At 41.4% G+C, this 19,415-nt stretch overlaps 1 protein-coding gene across 1 annotated transcript in view; it reads right to left on the bottom strand.

Annotated features, from left to right (window-relative positions):
* The window catches only part of plcb2 (phospholipase C, beta 2), a 28,924-nt gene extending 12,420 nt beyond the window's left edge, over window positions 1-16,504 (bottom strand). The window contains 27 exon segments of the mRNA XM_076299819.1: window positions 152-242; window positions 398-459; window positions 748-852; window positions 1,107-1,206; window positions 1,860-2,024; window positions 2,505-2,656; window positions 3,255-3,379; window positions 3,638-3,722; window positions 4,118-4,214; window positions 5,003-5,070; window positions 5,266-5,331; window positions 5,450-5,501; window positions 5,504-5,572; window positions 6,358-6,442; window positions 6,697-6,779; window positions 7,739-7,896; window positions 8,648-8,794; window positions 9,209-9,364; window positions 10,241-10,245; window positions 10,640-10,740; window positions 10,931-11,006; window positions 11,348-11,401; window positions 11,902-11,981; window positions 13,703-13,843; window positions 15,171-15,239; window positions 15,824-15,901; window positions 16,421-16,504. Coding sequence (XP_076155934.1) covers window positions 152-242; window positions 398-459; window positions 748-852; window positions 1,107-1,206; window positions 1,860-2,024; window positions 2,505-2,656; window positions 3,255-3,379; window positions 3,638-3,722; window positions 4,118-4,214; window positions 5,003-5,070; window positions 5,266-5,331; window positions 5,450-5,501; window positions 5,504-5,572; window positions 6,358-6,442; window positions 6,697-6,779; window positions 7,739-7,896; window positions 8,648-8,794; window positions 9,209-9,364; window positions 10,241-10,245; window positions 10,640-10,740; window positions 10,931-11,006; window positions 11,348-11,401; window positions 11,902-11,981; window positions 13,703-13,843; window positions 15,171-15,239; window positions 15,824-15,901; window positions 16,421-16,504 — 2,554 coding nt within the window.
* Window positions 16,505-19,415: the final 2,911 nt, after the last annotated feature.

The raw sequence follows: 19,415 nt of genomic DNA, 5'->3' as shown, positions 1-19,415 counted from the left end.
TAATGACAGCAATTGGGAGCAGGATTCATCTGTCCCAATAATAATGTGTACTGGACCGGTATGTCTGACTTTTTCACCCGACTCCCAAGCTCAACCCCCTCTAAAAGTCAGCTGAACAGTGAGACTGCCCACGAGCACATGCTTTTCTTACCTGCCACAGGTGGAGTAGACGGTGGTGGAGCTTTGGCTACCTCAGGTGTAGTAGCCATGGGGAGCTCATAGGGGCAGAGATATGCTGATGACTGGACAGAGAACAAAGAGGGGACTCACACAGTGACTCATGACAAACTGACCAGTCACACTTTGACCATGCCATAAAACCGAGATGTTGTTGCCAAGGGAAAAATTAACTATCTCATCTTCAAAATGCTATTCTCTCCCTCTGATATCCATTTACCTCCTGTGTCTTTGATGGCTTGTCTGAATGCTTCACTGGGTTGAATAAAGCGTCCGTGAAATCTTGAAAAACAAACAAGACAGAGTGCTTTAGAAGATTTCCAGGGTAACTTTGAATGGCTGTAATTGTGTTATTGTCACATATTAGACACCATTAGTCAATATCACTCAGATGCTTGAACAATCAAGCAATCAGCCACAAGGACTGATTGGCAAACATGCAGGGGGTATATTTGGGTCTCAAGTCCCAGTGACTATAACACTTAAACTCTGGACACTGATGTGGTCATAACGGTCACTACAGGGAGACTGAGGTGAACTTTAGGTCGGACATGTCTGAATGGGCGTTACCGGCGAAAGCTGCAGGGATGTAGTCCTTCACCTCGATGTACACGAAAAGGGAGGGAAGGGTGAGGGGGAGGTTGCTCTCACTCCGTAACCCAATGTGGTGATATCCTGTGGTGATGAAACCAACATGTCTCCTTAAAGCTTTTTCTTCTAAAACTCTAAAAGTTCTCTGCACTATTTTCCATACAATTTTTGATTGCAACGAGGCTGTCATGTTTAAATACAGGGCCTGATTATAAAAATAGACACTTATGTTGAAGTATTTTTAGATCTGTTTTTATTATTATTATTATTATTATTATTATTATTATTATTATTATTTTGACACGTGTGGAGGACTTTGTCTACCATTATAGTCTTACCTGATTGGATGGCATCGACTGGGATGATCCTGTGTCCTAGGAACTTCCCTCCCTCCTCATAAGCCACGATCCTCAGTGAAGCCATCTCAGGAAACGAGATCTTCACACGGACAACAACCAACTCTCAGCAGATTGAAGACATCTACTCATGTGGATGACATCCACTCATGCACTTTGCATGGAAGTGATTATGCTGAACATTCAGATGGTCATTTAGCCGGCCTTCTCCTAAACTGCATTACCCAGCTAAATGAATCCTACCTCACAGTGCGATGGATAACTACCCACTTCTCACTCACTATGGCTGCTGCCAGCGCTAGAGCAGCACAGTCATACAGGTTTTGTCAACCTTTTTTTTTTTCATTTTTCTTTCCACACGTTTTTAGTCGATGATTCCCGGGACACGGAAACATCAGGAAATATAACACTTGGTGGGCATAATGCCTTATTTCCGGGGGCCACACACCACCTCTGTATGGTTTGCAAGGAGCAGCAGGATTAGGGGATGGAGAGAAAACAGCTAAGATGACATTGCAAGTACCACTAAACTAAGTCATTTTAGGTTTTTGATAATTATATGAACTGTTACTGTGCAATTATACTATAACTATATGAATTATTTATATCATCAGTATATACCTTACATTAAGATCCATTGATTAGATTGCACTGACCAGATACTGTGCAATACTTTCAGATCCTATTGATATACTGACATACTGGTGATATGTATTGTGACAAGGCGTCACCAACCTTCTCAAAGACAAACGGCTCATCAGTCCATACAGGGTTAATTGAGTTGGGAGTCACACACCACTTGGTGCGGAACTTGCGCTTCTGGTCTCCTGGTAACCCTATGATCTCAACTTCCACCCCAGTCTTCACACTCTTCTCAGACAAGAACTGACCTGAGTAGATCTGTGTGGTCAGAGGAGACAAGATGGTCAGGTCAGATTAACTTGGATGGTCTCCTATAAACTATGCAGATGCTCAGATGCTTAACTATCTGTTGACATTCATTTACTACAGTGATCTATTAACAACCTGTAAAGTCTCTGTAGATTAACTATTCAAAGTGTTGCCAACAAGATGTCTATTTGGAACAATTGTGTGAAATCAGGTTCCATGGGAAGCAAAGGGGAAACTGATCTCATGCTCTACATCTATGATTTCACAAAGATGCTGAGGCTCAGATGAAAGATGTGATTGAAGAACTGTAGCCATTCTATACCTTCTTTCACCTCATTTATCCCACATACATGGTTTTGTTGATTCTGCTGTCCTCTGTGTGTGTGTGTGTGTGTGTGTGTGTGTGTGTGTGTGTGTGTGTGTGTGTGTGTGTGTCTATGCATGCAAAGAAGTGAGTTGGCATGTAAAGAAATGAACTGGCCCACATACTTTGATGCTCAGTGTATTGGCCACAATGGTGTCAAGCCTATCACAGTACGGGTCAAACGTTTTGTCGTTCCTCCGCAATAGGTCATGCTTGAGGAGGTAGCCAGTTCTTCCATTGAACTCAAATAGACTCATGTTCAGCTGCATAGGAAAATCTGAAGAGGGAGGAGATTGAGAACACAGATGAACACAAAAAGTATAGAAATAAAGTATAAAACTAAAAATGCAACCACAACACCCATCCATCCAACCCATCCACTCAGAATAATCTGAAAGCATTGAAGCAGAAAATTAAACAATTACAACAATGACAGTGAAAAATAGCTAATAGACAACGTAAACTACATTCTCCATGAAAAAGCATAAAGTGTAACCATGTCCTGTTTGCTTTATATGGCAGACCCACTCCCACCATCACCATTCATCCAACATGGAACCCTCTGCACCCAATGAAGAGGTAGCTTGACCCAAAGCCGTATGTATTGATGGCTCTGGCTTGGCCTATACTAGAGTGACACCTAGTGATCAAAACCTGAACACTTCTCTCTCTCTCTACCCCTATAAATAAAACAAAGCCTTAAAAGCCTTCTGATTATCAACAACAAACACAAGTCAAGAGCCAAAGTAAACAACACCCAAAGGGTAGCAGCTGCAGAATGAATAATGAATGCTGCTGCTGCTGCCACTGCTGCTGCTTATTGGAATGTAAACCTAAGACGTAACAAACAGAGGGCAGAGTCAGCAGAACTGTACCCATGGTCTGGTAGTTTAGCGCTACCATCTGACAGCCTGCATTCCAGAAGGGCTGAGGGTTGTAGTTGGAGGAGTCCATTCTGGTGCCTTTAGGGTAGATCCTACTCATCTGCCTCTTGTTGTATCTGAACCACCACGCTTAGGAACACACACAATATATATCAGGAATAAAAGAAAATGTATGAAAAATATATAACATGCACTGAATTATTTCTGTGTGACACTGCTTTTAATAAATCATATTCTGGGCCCATATTACATAACATACATCTCTACATCTATTGTACATAAATCATGCACAGTTAAGACATGTACGTGCTTAACATGGGTTAACTGCAGTAATGGTTTGTGTACAGAGATGCAGCCTCTTTAGGAAAGGATACTCTACAAACTCCACCGCTGATTTGGCAATGAGACTCTCTCCTTTGGTTTCCACAAATGAAGAGATGTTATAGCTCTTATTTTTCCCTGCAAGCAAAAACAATAGATGCACATAACAATGAACTCAGTGCTGAGTAATGAGTCTTTAAGGGTTAGTCTACAGTTAAATATACAGTACATGTACAGTATAAGATGATCAGAAATTCATATTTTCACCATAATTTGCACTGATAGAACTATTAGACATATGATATGCATATGCACACATTACAGTAAACACTATTATGGATTTACCACCATGGGCCACTATTTTGAAACAAAATGTTCAGTCACAATCTGTGTTTAGCACACAATAAGGGTAATGTATTGCAACATGTTCCATCTGATATTCAGGCAAAATTATGATTTCTCCTTATTAAAGATTTATTTGGGCATCTCACACTTCCATGAGATCTCTGATAGAGTGAAGTGCCCAGACTTACTTCTGGAAGCTTCTAAGGAGATAAATTTACAAGGCTGTATGTAGTTGACTATTGATGACATTGCCTCGTATGCTGTCACTTCCTGTCCAGCTGTTCCCTGGGAGAGTGTGAGAAACACAGGAAGAGGAAGTCAGTGGGTGGCCCTCCAGGACTGTGGGGGTGTAAGGAGCGGGAGAGAGGCGATTCATGTCCACTTGAATCAATACTGTTATTTAGAATGGGTGAGCATGTATAATGCTCAAATCTCAAGTCAACATGCAACATGTAGCCAAGTGTCCCAATGTGCCAATATCACTGTCCAAACATTTGGTCCAATACATCAGTGTTTTTCAACCACTGTGCCAGGGCACCCTAGTGTGCCGTGAGAGATCATCAGGTGTGCCGCAGAAAATTACAGTACCCAAATGTCACTCACTGGTCCAGAAAAGCAACTGTTGCATCAAAGAATTTATAACCACATGCTCTCATTGATTGTATGATTGCACTATTTGAGGTATGCAGGCATTGTACAACGGGGGCCCCATATCCAGTATTCACAGAATCATCACATATCCAGTTCATAACAACAATTAAATTAGATATAGTCACCTACAAATGAAACAGAGGGCGCTTGTTTTATTGAGCAGGTCTTGCATAGAAGCCATAATAAGGCCATATCTGTGTATTATTTGACATTTTAGGCTATGGTATGTTTATTTTTTCTTCACACAGGATGTTAATGTGCCGTGTGACATTTTAAGTGACAAAATTGTGCCGTGGCACAAAAAAGGTTGAAAAACACTGCAATACATAAATACATAAAAGGCCCTCATTTCAATGATGGTCAAAGTGTAAAGTCTGATAATTTGAATGAATTCAGCCAGAATGTTAACGAGATGAACGAACCTCATCTGAGTTCTTCATCTTCTCCTCGTCTTGCTCATCCTGCTGCTCCTGCTCCTCCTCATCCGCCTCTGACGTTCACAAAGAAACCCCAGACATACACACAATAAAATATACATGAAGTAGGTATTCACACATACAACAAAGATGTATCTACAAGTAGCCTGTGGCAAATGTACAACTGCAAGTGTCCAATAATACAGCCAAAAGTATCCTGCCTATAACATTATTTCCAAACCCCCCCACCCCCCCTCCTTGATGCCCACCTTGACCAACATGGGAGGTGCAGGTGGTGTTAGTTGGATCTGAGCCAAGCTCTACTGCCCCATCAGCTGAGGGTGAGACAGGGGCAGATTCAGACAAGTCACTGGGCGTAGAAGCTGTCTCTGGGGCAGGATCAGTGGCCAGCTCGGGCGCAGAAACAGGGGGAGTTTCTGGCGATTTGCTGGCCTGCTCTGGGGCTGGTGTTTTCGTTGCGTTGGGTGTGGTGGTGGCAGTGTTCCCCTTCTTGTTCTTGATGAGGATCTTTCCCATGAGCTCAGAGGGGGGGGGGATGGGAAGACCCGGCTTCAGCTGGACACAGGCAAACACACATGCACAAGGGAAAACACATGTATACACGCAAGAATGCAGAAATACTAAACAAACATACAGACACACTTCTGCAGAAAACCACAACATACATATACACACACATCAACAGCAACATCAACACCTCACATGCACACATGTAAATACATACACCACAGGGACACACATGGACACATGTGCACGGCAGGTAAGAATTTTACTAGATAGTAAATACAAAGGACCAACTGCACACAGAATTACTGAGAGAGCACAATTTCCCCTCCACTTGGCAGCATTGTAGTGTTACACACACACACACACACACACACACACACACACACACACACACACACACACACACACACACACACACACACACACACACACACATACACACACACAGGGAGGCTGTCCGCAGGGGGTTCTGTGTGAAAATGAATCAGTGGAGGTGTAGAACTGCACCATGAAGGTCACACCAAAGTTAACGAGAAACAAGGGGGAGGGGCGACTGAGGTGAGGTTCACCTCGCCATCACTACACAGCCACTACACAGGGCGATTAGCAGAGGCTGTGGGGAAAATGGATTTCAGGAAAGAGGGTGGAAATATGCTGATAGCATAAAGAGCAAATGTTTGAAATCAGCTGTTTGGCAAAGATTAATCTGATACTGTAGGAGGCAGATAAATTAGAAGCACTGAAATATAGAGTGAAATATCACTAGTGCAGTCCTCCATGGCTGTATGAGATTGGTCAAACTGGATACATCATGAGCACAGTGCTGGACTCACTGGGTATTTATCCAGTGGGTCGGTCAGCAGAGCATCTCCAAATATTGTCCTGCAGTAGTTTGCCATTTTCTCCTGTTGCTTCACCCTGGAAAATTCACAAGTCAACAAGTCAAGAACAAGAATGCACTGTGTTTGCCAACAACAGGCATGTGGATATCCAAGTATAGAGGGTCTAGATGGTCTCTCTGGGCACAGAGCTCCCATAAAAGTTCTGAAAAGTAACTCCAGTATATTAAACTGTAATGTTATGAAACTAGATGGCAATCTACCTAATACTGTATTTTCTGATAAAGATAACTGAGACATTTCGGATTGGGTTTAATAAAGAACAGGCCTTACGAGTCGACATGGTTCTCAAAGGACAGGATAACGGGGTACTGGGAGGTTTTGAAAGCGCTTTCTGCAATGGCCTCGATCACATCCTGCCAAAGACACAAACACAATTTATTACCCAGATGGACACTGTTGGCCAGCACTGGCCTGCCCTGCACTTTCTAAAAGCATCACTGCACTATGACCATCGTTAAATGATGGATAGACTATCGTTTAGAACACACTGCTTCAGTTAAAATGGACGGAGCAACAATACTTTTGGGGAAACATCATCATGTATTGACATCTGTGATTGCTCTATCCTTCTGCTGATATCTAATCTGACCGTGTCATCCTAACCATTAATATGTCTGGCACTGATGTGCCTTCAGAATTTCATTTTACCTCTAGTCGTATTGAGTTTTATGGCTATTTCCATGCCAGGCTGATGTCGTGTGGTAGTGCCAGCCAGCCCTGTCATATATGCAGAGGTACGAGTCCCTCGGGTGTGCCAACATTGGTCTTTTTAATGGCGCTTCAGGTGCCACCTGGGCATGACTTCCAGGAAGCTGACAGACGCAAATGTTTACCAGGAATTTCCTGAGGGACAGGATGGGAACAAATGCTGGCCAGACTACCACACAGACACTCTCCATCAGCCTGGCTTTCAAATAACACATCTAAGCGAGCAGCTAACATTTATAAATAAATGGCCAAACAAATAGCCCTCCTCTTCAGTGTCCTCTCCTGATCTAGTATCCTCAGGGAACTCCTCTGCAACATTAACAGTTCTTGATTATAAAGGAGCTATTCTTGATCATTATTACATTCGTGGCTTATACAAGTAACTTCAGGTGCAACCACTGACATCAAAAGAACACAACAGATGCTCACAGTGTTCTTTTAGAGATATATACCAGCCAATGTGCATGCAGTATGGGAGGCAGGGGTGTCATTGTGTTGTCTATTGAGCTCAAATAGCTACAACATCTCATCAGAAGTAAGGCTCGTATCTTTAACAAGGTGCTCCTATATACTGGACCTTTAACACAGCGCTCAGAGGTCAAACCTTGAAGAGGATCTCGGTTGTCATGGTGAAGCCGTGGGTGATGATTGGCTCCTCATCGGGCGGCTTGCCCTTCCAACAGTCTAGCTCCAGGCAGCGGCAGCCAGCCAGCAGACACTGGCGGTACATCTCAGGGGACGACACGCCAGAGAACTGGCCCGCTGGGGGGGGGGGAAATGGAGAGAGAAATGGAGAGAGCGAGGTGGGGAAAGAGTGAAGAGAGAGTGGAGAGGGTAAGAGTGTGTGTGTGTGTGTGTGTGTGTGTGTGTGTGTGTGTGTGTGTGTGTGTGTGTGTGATAAGATAATTAATAATATATATAACAAATCTTATAAATAAACTTAATCTAAACTTAAACTTAATCTTAACGGATCTCTCTGTAAAGCGACCTTGGGTATGAGAAAGGCGCTATATAAATTAAATGTATTGTTATGTATTATTATTATCTTAACTAAAAATGTTGAAATTGCAATTCATTTTACTATAGTCATAAAACACTCACAGGGACTAACAACCATATATAGTATTATTTGCAATACATAAGGTCCCTTTCACTAACATACATAGAACCATGGTTATTACAGTAAAACTAATTTGACCAAAGACAGAAATTACTGACTACTATCAATTTACTTTGCTTTTCCCAAAGAAACTATATTGTGTGTGTGTGTGTGTGTGTGTGTGTGTGTGTGTGTGTGTGTGTGTGTGTGTGTGTGTGTGTGTGTGTGTGTTGGGGAGACGGGGGGTGGGGGTTGGCAGTTGGGCATGTATATTAATGGGCCTATAGAGTTTCAACTGCAGAAACAACTTGTTTCTCTCTAACCACTTTTTGCGTCCGTGCGTGCGTGCGTGCTTGCGTGCGTGCGTGCCTGTGTGTGTGTGTGTGTGTGCGCGTGCGTTTGTATTGAGCTTACCTGTGAGGTAGGTGTTGTGTGAGGACTTGATGAAGTAGTGGTTGAGCGGCTGCTTCATGTCGTGGCTCTGGGCCAGTTTGTCCTGGACCACCGCAGATGTCTCAGGCCCAATCAGATAGTTCAGAAGGCCCTCTGGAGTTATCTGGCCTACACACACACACGCACACACACACACACACACACACACACACACACACACACACACACACACACACACACACACACACACACACACACGTTTCTGTACTCAACAAAAACTAGTGGGTCTGGTAAATGCAGTGCATGATTACAGAAGTTTTTTTAAGGGACTCAGAGGAAAGCTACAGTATAGTCTCACACTTACATATACTTAAAATCTTAATACATTAATGCTGAACAAACTAGGCCAGACATTTCAGAAAATGTTCTGCTGATGGCAAGAACAGTGCTATGGTTCCCAGGTGGTTCTGTATACACACCTGTAGATCATATTTACATTTTGTGGCTGTAACTTTGACTCCTCATTGGAACGATAAGAAAGCTGAGTGGCCGGACTGGCCTGGCCCCGGGCCCCTCACTCACCCCTGTTGATGTTGGCAGAGATGGGCTCGTACTTCTCCATCAGGGCTTTGACCTGGTCCAGCCTCAGGGGAGGGTACAGCTCCTCGTTGAGTCGAGAGTCGCGCTGCTTCTCATTCAGGAACTTGGTCAGGACCTCTTTTGACATGATGGGCTTGGCTTTGGCGGAGCTGTGGATATGTGTGTATGTGTGTGTGTGTGTGTGTGTGTATGTGTGTGTGTGTGTGTGTGTGTGTGTGTGTGTGTGTGTGTGTGTGTGTGTGTGTGTGTGTTGGGGGAAAAGAAACAATAGTATACTTTAGTGCAAAATTAGGCAACACTTTGGTATACTGTAGGGAACATAACTTATACGTGTATATATTAGACATTAGTGCTCAACAAGGTATGTATTAAGCATCACTGCACATTTATTGAGTCTATTGAACAATTTTGTTATTTCTTAATCAATGGGTCATTTATTCTCAATCCTTAATAAGCAACCAGTTGGTCATGATCTAAGGCTACTTGTATACTGTCTAGTATGGATCAAAATAGAGCCTTTATAGACTCTTAATACACTGTCTGAATATGTGAAGGATATATCAATAACCTTAGTCAAAGACCTTTTTGACCTTTGTAAAAAAATAATGTTTTGTAAAATGTACATGTATAGCTAAGCAAGAATTCCTGCAATCTTTGAGCAACCAAGAGGAGATCATGTGAGACTTGCAGTTTACAAGGAGTGGCAGGAGTAAAGGATGGAGAGAACTTGAGAAGTTTATTTCTTCAGATACTGTAGTACATGAGATCACCAAACCATGGTCATATTATGGACTGCTATGCGGCACATCTAGTTTTGGTGTGATGTGCTTAGATGGTGCATTTTGTTGAGGAAATACAATGTCTTTTGCACTGTTTTTTGGTGGTGAGTTTCATCAAAATGTAAAACTTTCTTCCATGCCACAGTACAAAATACCATTTCTGTGTACAGAAAGGAGTGTGTGACAAACAGCGCCTGGCCGAATTCAGTGTATGAGGGCCTGTGTATGCTGCCACTGCTGCTCTGCCAGGAGACCGATGCCCATAATAGATTCTCCCACCCACATGCCAATTGTTCAGCCAGTGAGTTGTAGAATGCAGATGGTGCCTTTGTGTTTTTACATTGTGTGTGTGTGTGTGTGTGTGTGTGTGTGTGTGTGTGTGTGTGTGTGTGCGTGTGTGTGCGTGTGTGCGTGTGTGCGTGTGTGTGTGTGTGTGTGTGCGTGTGTGTGTGTGTGTGTACGTAGATGTGTGGGTCTAAGTGTAAATTTGCGGCCAATGTAAACCATTTACTTCCCCACTGGCTCCTCCCAAAATACTTGGATGTTGTCTAATTGCTTTTCCTTATGGATCCAAATAAAAGCATCTATGTGTCTCTCTGTTTCTATGGTGTACAAATGGAACATGGAGACTCACTATGACGTGAAGATTTCATAAATCTCTGGTCGTGGACATAAATTACTGAGAAACTCCTTGTACTTTTCCTCTGTGAAGACCTCCAGCTTGACACTGTCAAACTGAGACAATGCAAACAAGCACACACACACACACACACACACACACACACACACACACACACACACACACACACACACACACACACACATTCCCATAAGCCACAGATGTATATTCATTTATGCATCTTAACAGCCAGCTATTTTTTAAAATTCAAATTAGCTTCACTGGAGGACAGATGGACATACTTACTTTTCCTTTGGGTAAGCCAGATGCAGATAATGCGCTGTCAACCCTCTTCTTATCAGCTCGGAACATCTTATAGAAGCTTATTCAACCAATTAAAAATGGAATTAAACATGTGATTGCATAATATCCTCTAAATAGCTTTACACACTATGTATATATGATTAAAGAGGGCAAACTGGCTGTATCAATATAGTTCTTTTATGTTAAAATAGTGGGTTCCAACACATTTTGATTCCACACTGACTTAAGGGGAGTGGAGTGGCATTGCACTGTCTAATGTTGTTGCATGGGCAATAAGGAGAGTGGAGTGGCATTGCACTGTGTAATGTTGTTGCATGGGCAATACGGGTCATTGCTTCCCATACTGTATTGCTTTACGTGTTCATGTGTGAAAGACATTGTGCAATGCTACAAACTCACTTTTTGACAGGAATCTTGCCATCTTTGTTGGTCTGCAGAGTAAGTCGGACATATCTGTGAAAGGCAGATTTAATGTAAAGAGAGCAACCCTTAATCCAATTCATGAAGTCCCCTCTCAAGAGCCTGAAATGTTTAAATTGCGCGTCTTTCACAATGGAACACTAAGGGGCCTAATTTAAAATATTGGGCAAGTGTAAAGACAAAATCTAACTGAAGCGTATACAATAACGAGGCAAAATCTATTTATCTGACCTAAGCATATAAGCACACAATATTCCCACATGCACAAAACTCCTCACTCATTGAGTGTCTTTGCCCTTTGCCCATTTTTTTAACCCTATTTTAATCATGCCCATTATTTACCCCTATGACTACTAGGGATATGAGCTTTGATCTTGGTTGTTCTGGACTTCTGTCATTATGCAATTTAAGATGAATCGAGTCAACATTGGTGAATAGAACTAAGACATTGAAAATTAAGTGAATCTAAGTAAAGTCAAAGTCATTTACAAAGCATTGAACAAAAACTGCTGTCATGCTGCTTTCTCGCTCACATTTTATCCAGGAAGACCTGTCTGCAGGCGTTAGCTCTGTGTGGGTTATAGGCCATGGCCAAGATGTCAGCCTCCCAGTTCTAAAGCAGATGAAGAGCAGAACATTGGCCACAAGTACTGAGTCATTCACCAGCACATAAACAGCACTAATACTGAGAGGGAAAACCTAGTGCATTAGTGAGGAAAGATGCAACCATTTACATGTGCAGCAGACCGTGAATAAACAACATGTCAATACGCAGAGAGAACAAGTGCGACGAGTAGCTTTTTCACCAACATCTCAATGTCAAAACAAAAGCTTGGTCACAGCCCTTCTTGTTCATGGTTCCTCTGGTTCAACAGACACATCATTAGTAAACCATGCGGTAAAAGGTAAAGATCCTTGTTGCAGCTCCCTGAGAACCCCCAAAAAACAGATTTTAACGGCCTGCACCACCACTCTGCTACACGCTGCTGTAGGTGAGGACATCAGCATATCAGTGTGTCTGACTCTCTGCCCACTAGAGGGCCTTTGAGATTACTTTCACCTTGAGAGGAAATGACATGTGGGCTCTGACATCACCCTCACTACCACAGGGCTGCAATCTGCAGGGCAGTCTATTAGAATAAGGGATTAGAGTTAAACAACTCATGAAGTCATAAATGTAATTTGGCTACAATGTAAAGACAGAGGGCCCTATTTTCGCTACCTGGCGCATAGCAGAAAGTGGATTATTATCCCAGAGCAAAGTTTATTCTTATCTTGCACTTGTCTCTTTTTTTGAGCAATGCGCCACGGGGTATGGCAAGGAGTGGTCTGGCATGTTGTCTAAAAATCGCTGTCGTACACCACCTAAAATGCACTACACCACTGACCAAGAGACACCTGGTCAGAAGTCTATGGCGAGTTGTTTATATGTTATTTTAAGAGCACATTATCAACAGCGATATGGGCGGGTGCACAACGCACCATGCTTCCCTCATCCACGAACGCGCACCAGCGCACATCCTTGCAAAACATTCTCACAATCAGTAGTTGTTCACCATCATTTGCAAATTGGTGATGACGGATAAAAGTGATTAGGGGAGAGGCGAGAGGCAAATATGAAGCACAGCTGAAGACGTACTGTCAGATGTAAGAACTCCTCTGCAGGATAAACGTCTTATTTAGCCATTCGAACATTATTGGGGTAAGTGTTGCTTTTTCCAGGCTATGTTTTCGATGGTAACCCATTGTCAGTCAATAGTGAAAGCATTTTGACTACGATGATAGGGCCCAAAGGCTGCTCTAGTGGCGATGACTGCATTGTGTGATAGGCCACAGTGTGTATGTGTGGTTAAACAAAACTGCATTTACATTAAACTTTCACTCAGTAATTGGCATATATTGACACATCTGCAGGCATCACACATCTTTTTATTCCACATACTGTGAGCTGTGAGGAAAGTTGTTGTCATCTAAAGTGTTTCTGTGCTAACCCAAGTGTTGCAGTGGAAAGATATATTGTCCCATAAGAATGCTCCTGCACATGCACTTGTTTTCAGCTACAGTATACATGGGGCAAGATGCTGGGCCAAGATGCTTCATTCCCTGTGCTTGTGATAAGTGGGCCTCCCACAATGACTAGATCTGTGTCATATACTATAATCAATACCAGATCAACAAACCAGCTGCCCTCTTCTCTCCGATGAGATCAAACCTGTATTTTTTATCGTCAGATGCTAGAGGATATTAATAATAACAATATTAATGTTGTGAGAGACCTTAGCAGGCTTCTGCTTCAATTGACCAAGTCATGGCTGTAAATAAATGTCAACTTACTTGCACTACTTTCTCTTTGTTGGCAAAAAAGTTGTGATATGTCAAGTTGACCATGTCAGGGCCTGAGACAACAGTCAGGGTTTTGGCCAGGTGATTGCTGTCAGGAAAGTCCATGTTCAGGACATTCCGAACCTTAGGGTGCTGTGAACAGGAGGAGAAAGGGGAAAAGTCTCACTGAACATTCCTATTGAAGATGGCAGCAGATTCTGAGACAGAATCAGTCAGATCTGGTTCTGTTCTGGGCCAGACCTGCTGGATCCACATCAACCGAGAATGAACCAGGTCTATCAAATCATGAATCGACTTAAATCGACTGGAGTGAAAAATATCACCAAATAATAGTTATTTGAAAAAACTGTGTATAAAAAATAAAAATAAGGTATTTATTTAAGTTGACTCAAACATCTTGTTGATTTATTTCAGTAGACTCAAACATCTTGTAATATAAACCACTATAGCCTAAAAAGTTGAGCAAAACAATATTATACAATTTCTACAATAATATGAAATAAAAAGAATGATAACTATTCTAGATTTTCAATCTCATTTTCTCTGAAATGTACACTTGGACCTTCTCAGTTGAAGATCTATCCTGTGAGATGACAAGCTGAAGTTGTGGAAAGCTTTTTTTTTCAGTAAAACTCAAAAAAGACTATCACAAATCCCAGTGATATATTCTAATGACACATTCTCATGGTTCTTCTGCCAGCTCAGCTGCCACATTTTCAGTGACAGCAAATGTTATAATTAAAGGCAGGACACCATTCACAACACCACACCTGCTTTCCATACAGAGCCTTTCAGCCCTACCACCTCAACAAACAAGCAAATGCACCTCACAACCCATGCAAAACTCTACCATGTGAAATGTGACCTGGCACATTGAGTGGTATAAGCTGGCCAGTCATCCCACCCTGACAAAGATAAACATCCACAAAGATGGGAAAGCACTACCATCAGGGGAGGTGTGTGTGTGTGGGGGGGGGGGTACATGTTTATATAGTAAGTTGACTTTGTGTCCTTTGTGCCATTTGTGAGCTTGACGGGATCCAGCGCTCAGGGGTCGGCCACAGGGAAAGTCTCAGAGGAGGCAGATTAGAGTGGGAGCAAGCGGTGGGATAAATTCAGCCTGTCTCATTTGATTAGGCCCCTAAACGACTGATGCGCCCAAGAGATCACACAGAGGGCCTCTGCAAACAATCATCTCTCTCTCTCACTCTCTCTCTCTCACTCTGTGTGTATGTGTGTGTGTTTGTCATGCATATATGTGTACGTGTGCGTGTGTGTGTGTGTGTGTGTGTAACTCAGGGCTACTGTGTTTATTGTAAATGGTTTGCAAGGCAAATGCATAAACAAACATCCCACCCTTGCATAACACCTTCCTCCACTGAGGACTAAAGAGATTTTGATGTAAAACAAAGAAGAGTTTGGTTTTAGACCCACAGGAATGCTGAGATTTGTATCTTACTTTTGGTAGTTTGGCATATTTCCCTGATCTTGTGTCCCTGATAGTTGCCACATCCAGAAACTCAGTTTCCTGCAAGGAAAAGGGTGATGTCAGACATAATCAAATGGCAAGTCAAGAAGAAGCTAAAAATCTATATTTTAAAATCAATATGATACCTGACTTAGAATATAAATAAATATTTCAAGCATTTTAAAGCCCTGGTACTTTATATCCTGGACATTTTTAATAGAAATATACAGTATTCTTTGTTTAGTTACTATTGTAGATAATATCACAATAGACATTGTGGTATAAAGCTAAATAATGTTTGAATCAGAGCCATGTTTTTGCTAGCAAAAACTTTTATTGGTCTCGTCCAGCAAATAAAACTGTCACAACAGGTTCTTAATTATAAATTACAAATAAATCTGGCTAAACTTAATAAACCTATGCTTTACTCTAGAACTTGTTCTGTAAGCTGTAGAACCTGTAGAACCCAGCATATGTTAACGACTCAACATAGTTAAAACACAATCTGGGTGCATCTCCTCTCCTGAACATACACTAACTAACCTGCCTGCCTAGTGTATGGAGACAACAGAGCTGTCATGCACACACACACACACACACGTACTCATCTTAAAATGAAAGAAAGGTTGGAGGACATTTCTGACCTTGCTCTGATTAGTCCAGTAGAGGTAGAAACCCTTTGAGTCCATCTTCAGAGTTACAGGTGTTGTGCGTGTCGAGTCCTGATCAAATACATTTAACAAACACATGCACGCAGCATATTCAAAGGATGATTATCAGAGATTTTTATCAGATGTTTAGCTCATTTGTCATTGAGCGTATAGGTACATAAGAATTACAAATAAAAAAATAAAAAGCAAAGATTTACAACCATGGACTCAACATACATTACTTTCTTTTTCCTGACTGCTTATGGAGACCTAAATCTGAAGTTTGCTGTAATACGAATTGATTTGAGATCATGTTTGCTATCTTAAAAGCAATCACCATCAGCACCAGCAACAATATACTGTACCAGCCAGCTGTTATATTCTCTCTCTTTCCAGCACCACTTGCAAATATGCTTTGAACTTTTAATAAAGCTGAATTCCACAACCAACAACTGGGAAATCGATTTTTTTCCCCTCACTGTCAAACAGCACCTCCTCACTCGAGAACCCAGAAATAGAACACAGTGTATGTTTCAGGAAAATAATGACAGAAAGTAATCTGATTCCTTCCAACTGTAAAAAGCAACTTACATCTCTCCACTTGATGAACCTCTCCCCTTTGACCAGGTACTCCTTCACCTCAGGCTCCTGAAGGAAGTATCTCTTTTTAATCATCCTGCCAGTTATCCGTGTACTCTGTCAATGAATCCCTTACATTCCTTCACCATAGTCTGCTCCTGTCATCACTGATACCTTAAACTAGGAGTGATGGACCATCAAAGTCCCATAATCACTTGCCGAGTGGCCACACAACAATATGCATTGCAAATGAGAGAAGCATAGGGTTTCACACGTGAGAACTGCACAGAAAGACATCCACTTAAACCCATTACGGTGCAACATTATAAGAAATATTTAGAAATGTGTTATGTGTAAATGAAGATATTTTATTTATGAGGCATTAATGATGGTGCATCGATTTGTAACTGGTGGTTATGCCTTTACATGAAGCTGAATGTCAAGCAGCAGCATTTATTTGAGCTGAGTCAGGCTACCCAGCCCATTGTGGTCAGGGTTATATTCAAATGTACACTTAGTGAGCCATTCCATATGGAAATCACACAGACAGAGAAAGATTGAAGGACTGGCACAAATACATACTCATGCGTATCTGAATGTCTGTGTATGTGTGTAGGTCTGTGTGCCCATTATACCACATGATTTCCTTAATCTATTATACTTTTTCACATGTCAAATGTAAACATTTCAAAATACCTCTATGTTCATAGAATTTCAAGAAATGCAGTATCGATACCACCATGAGAGAGAAGGAAAAAGGACTGGGAAACGACTAGATAGGAAGTGCTTCACTGTGTAAGAGGTGCTTGTGTAGGCTATTCATTACCATTTTTTATCTTTTTATTCTATAGGAAATGCTATTTCCTGCTTGTATAAAAAGTCATTAAGATGCAATTGTGAGCTAAAATCACTGAAACCTGACAAACTGAGCCTAACACAATACTTGTCTGCATGATCATGAGATGACTCATTGTTTTCTGGACTAATAATCTCTTAATCAAGTCTGACAATCAAGAATCCCTCTGTGTATCATGGAGATTACATGACTCATACTGTATAGTATAAGTATATATAATCTTTTGATCCCGTGAGAGAAATTTGGTCTCTGCATTTATCCCAAGGGTGTTCAAGGGCACTTTAGCCGTGCCTACTGGTCGGGGTTCGAACCGGCAACCCTCCGGTTACAGGTCCAAAGTGCTAACCAGTAGGCCACGGCTGCCCTAACTAAGTTAACTAGTTTAGATCTGTGTCCCATCATGATTGGTCCAATGAGTGTTTGGTAGCTGTCACATCAAAGCCTTTGCCAATGTACTTCATGGGATTTATTGATTCAATGCAATGCATGTTTATTCATAGAGTACAAAAGACAATTCAATGTGCATTACATACCTAAGAAGGAAGAAGGACTGAGAAGAATGAAGAATATACAATTAAAAGAAGATAATTTGAACCGAATATAGCATTAAAAGAATGAACAAAGTGCAGGATTTCAGATCGGTATACACAGAAGAGATGTTAGAACCCCTGTGCTATAGATGAAGCAGTTCCCACTGTGGCCAAGCAACCACCACGCCTTACACAAACATGAGGTGGAATACTACAACTAGTGAAAAAATAAATAATGTCCGCAACACTGTTTAAGCTCCCATATTTAATGTACAAACGCAATGTTTCGACCCTGCTGGGTCTTCTTCAGGCAAATGGTCACCAAATATATTCGATATTTTTTCACTGGAGTAAGTTTTTTTGAGAAGGTGGGATACTACAACTACACATCTACAACAACAATGAACCAAAGCAAACATGAAATCAACAACGAAGCAGCCTTCATGCTAGCAGGCTTCACTAGCAAGACTGCAAGTGCCCTGTGTACTGTATGTGGGTTCTAAGTAAAGCTAATACCTAATTGCCCAGAGCAAGAACCAAAGCAGGAACAAACAATACTCCCAACAGGGCAGCCTTCATGAGCATTTCACTGGGTTTCCAACAGGGTAGCCTTCATGAGCATTTCACTGGGTTTCCAACAGGGTAGCCTTCATGAGCATTTCACTGGCCTCATCCACTCCTCGGCTCCCTAAGATCTCTCTCAGCCACATACATGAACTGAGCTTCGGGTTAACAGCGCTGTTGTTTTTCCTGTGTACTAACTAGGTTAAGGCATTACTATATGTTGAGCTCTACAGGGAAGAGATTTTTTATCAACATTACCTGACAATTTATAGAGTGCTACACAGTTTTTGGAATTTTTTTGATATTATCTAAGTGAAACTCAACATACAATATTAAACATCTAAAGGATGTAACATATGGTGGTTTTAAGGTGGTGGAAATGTTTACATTCAAAATCAGGTCATGTATTGATTCTAAAATATAGATTTTTAGCTTGTTCTTGACTTGCCATTTCATAATGTCTGACATAAAAAGTCGTGTCTGGATGTGGCGACAATCAGGCTGACCAATTGCCAATATGCATTATGAATATTACGTAAGACACACCATGTCATCTTCCCAAAGAAAGAATACATTAACAAAGCACAATTATATTCTGAACACCTTTCAGTGGATTTACTAATTCCTTTGGTAAGATATTGTAAGGCATACTGTAGATGAAGCACTTTAATTCATAAGATGTCAAACATTTATAAAACAGCTTGTGTGTAAATTATTTAGCCAGACTCCCCAAAAGTAATTCTCAAAGTCCCCAAAATTCAGGCTGGTTAAATTTGGAAAAAAATGTGACTTCCATTTATCATTTATAAATGATATAAATACAGGCAGTATGAACAGTAACTGAGTTAATCAGTTCAAAATGTGCATACTGGCAAGGCCTGTAGCCTACATTTTCACATCATATGTGTTAAATGAAGAAAGTGTGAAGTATTATTTCTCAAGTGACAAGAGGTTAGGGTATTGCATTTGTCCACTGGCAGGTCCAAGGAAATATAAGTTAAACTACTTTAAAGTATTTGTTTAACAAACAATCCCGTAATTTATTCATAACATCTAG

This window comes from Alosa pseudoharengus, unplaced genomic scaffold (assembly GCF_046254945.1).
Source record: "Alosa pseudoharengus isolate Yale_2024_CS ecotype anadromous, Long Island Sound unplaced genomic scaffold, YU_APseudo_1.1 YU_APseudo_1.1_scf_22, whole genome shotgun sequence".
NCBI lineage: Eukaryota > Metazoa > Chordata > Actinopteri > Clupeiformes > Clupeidae > Alosa > Alosa pseudoharengus.
This window is presented reverse-complemented; position numbering and strand designations above follow the sequence as displayed.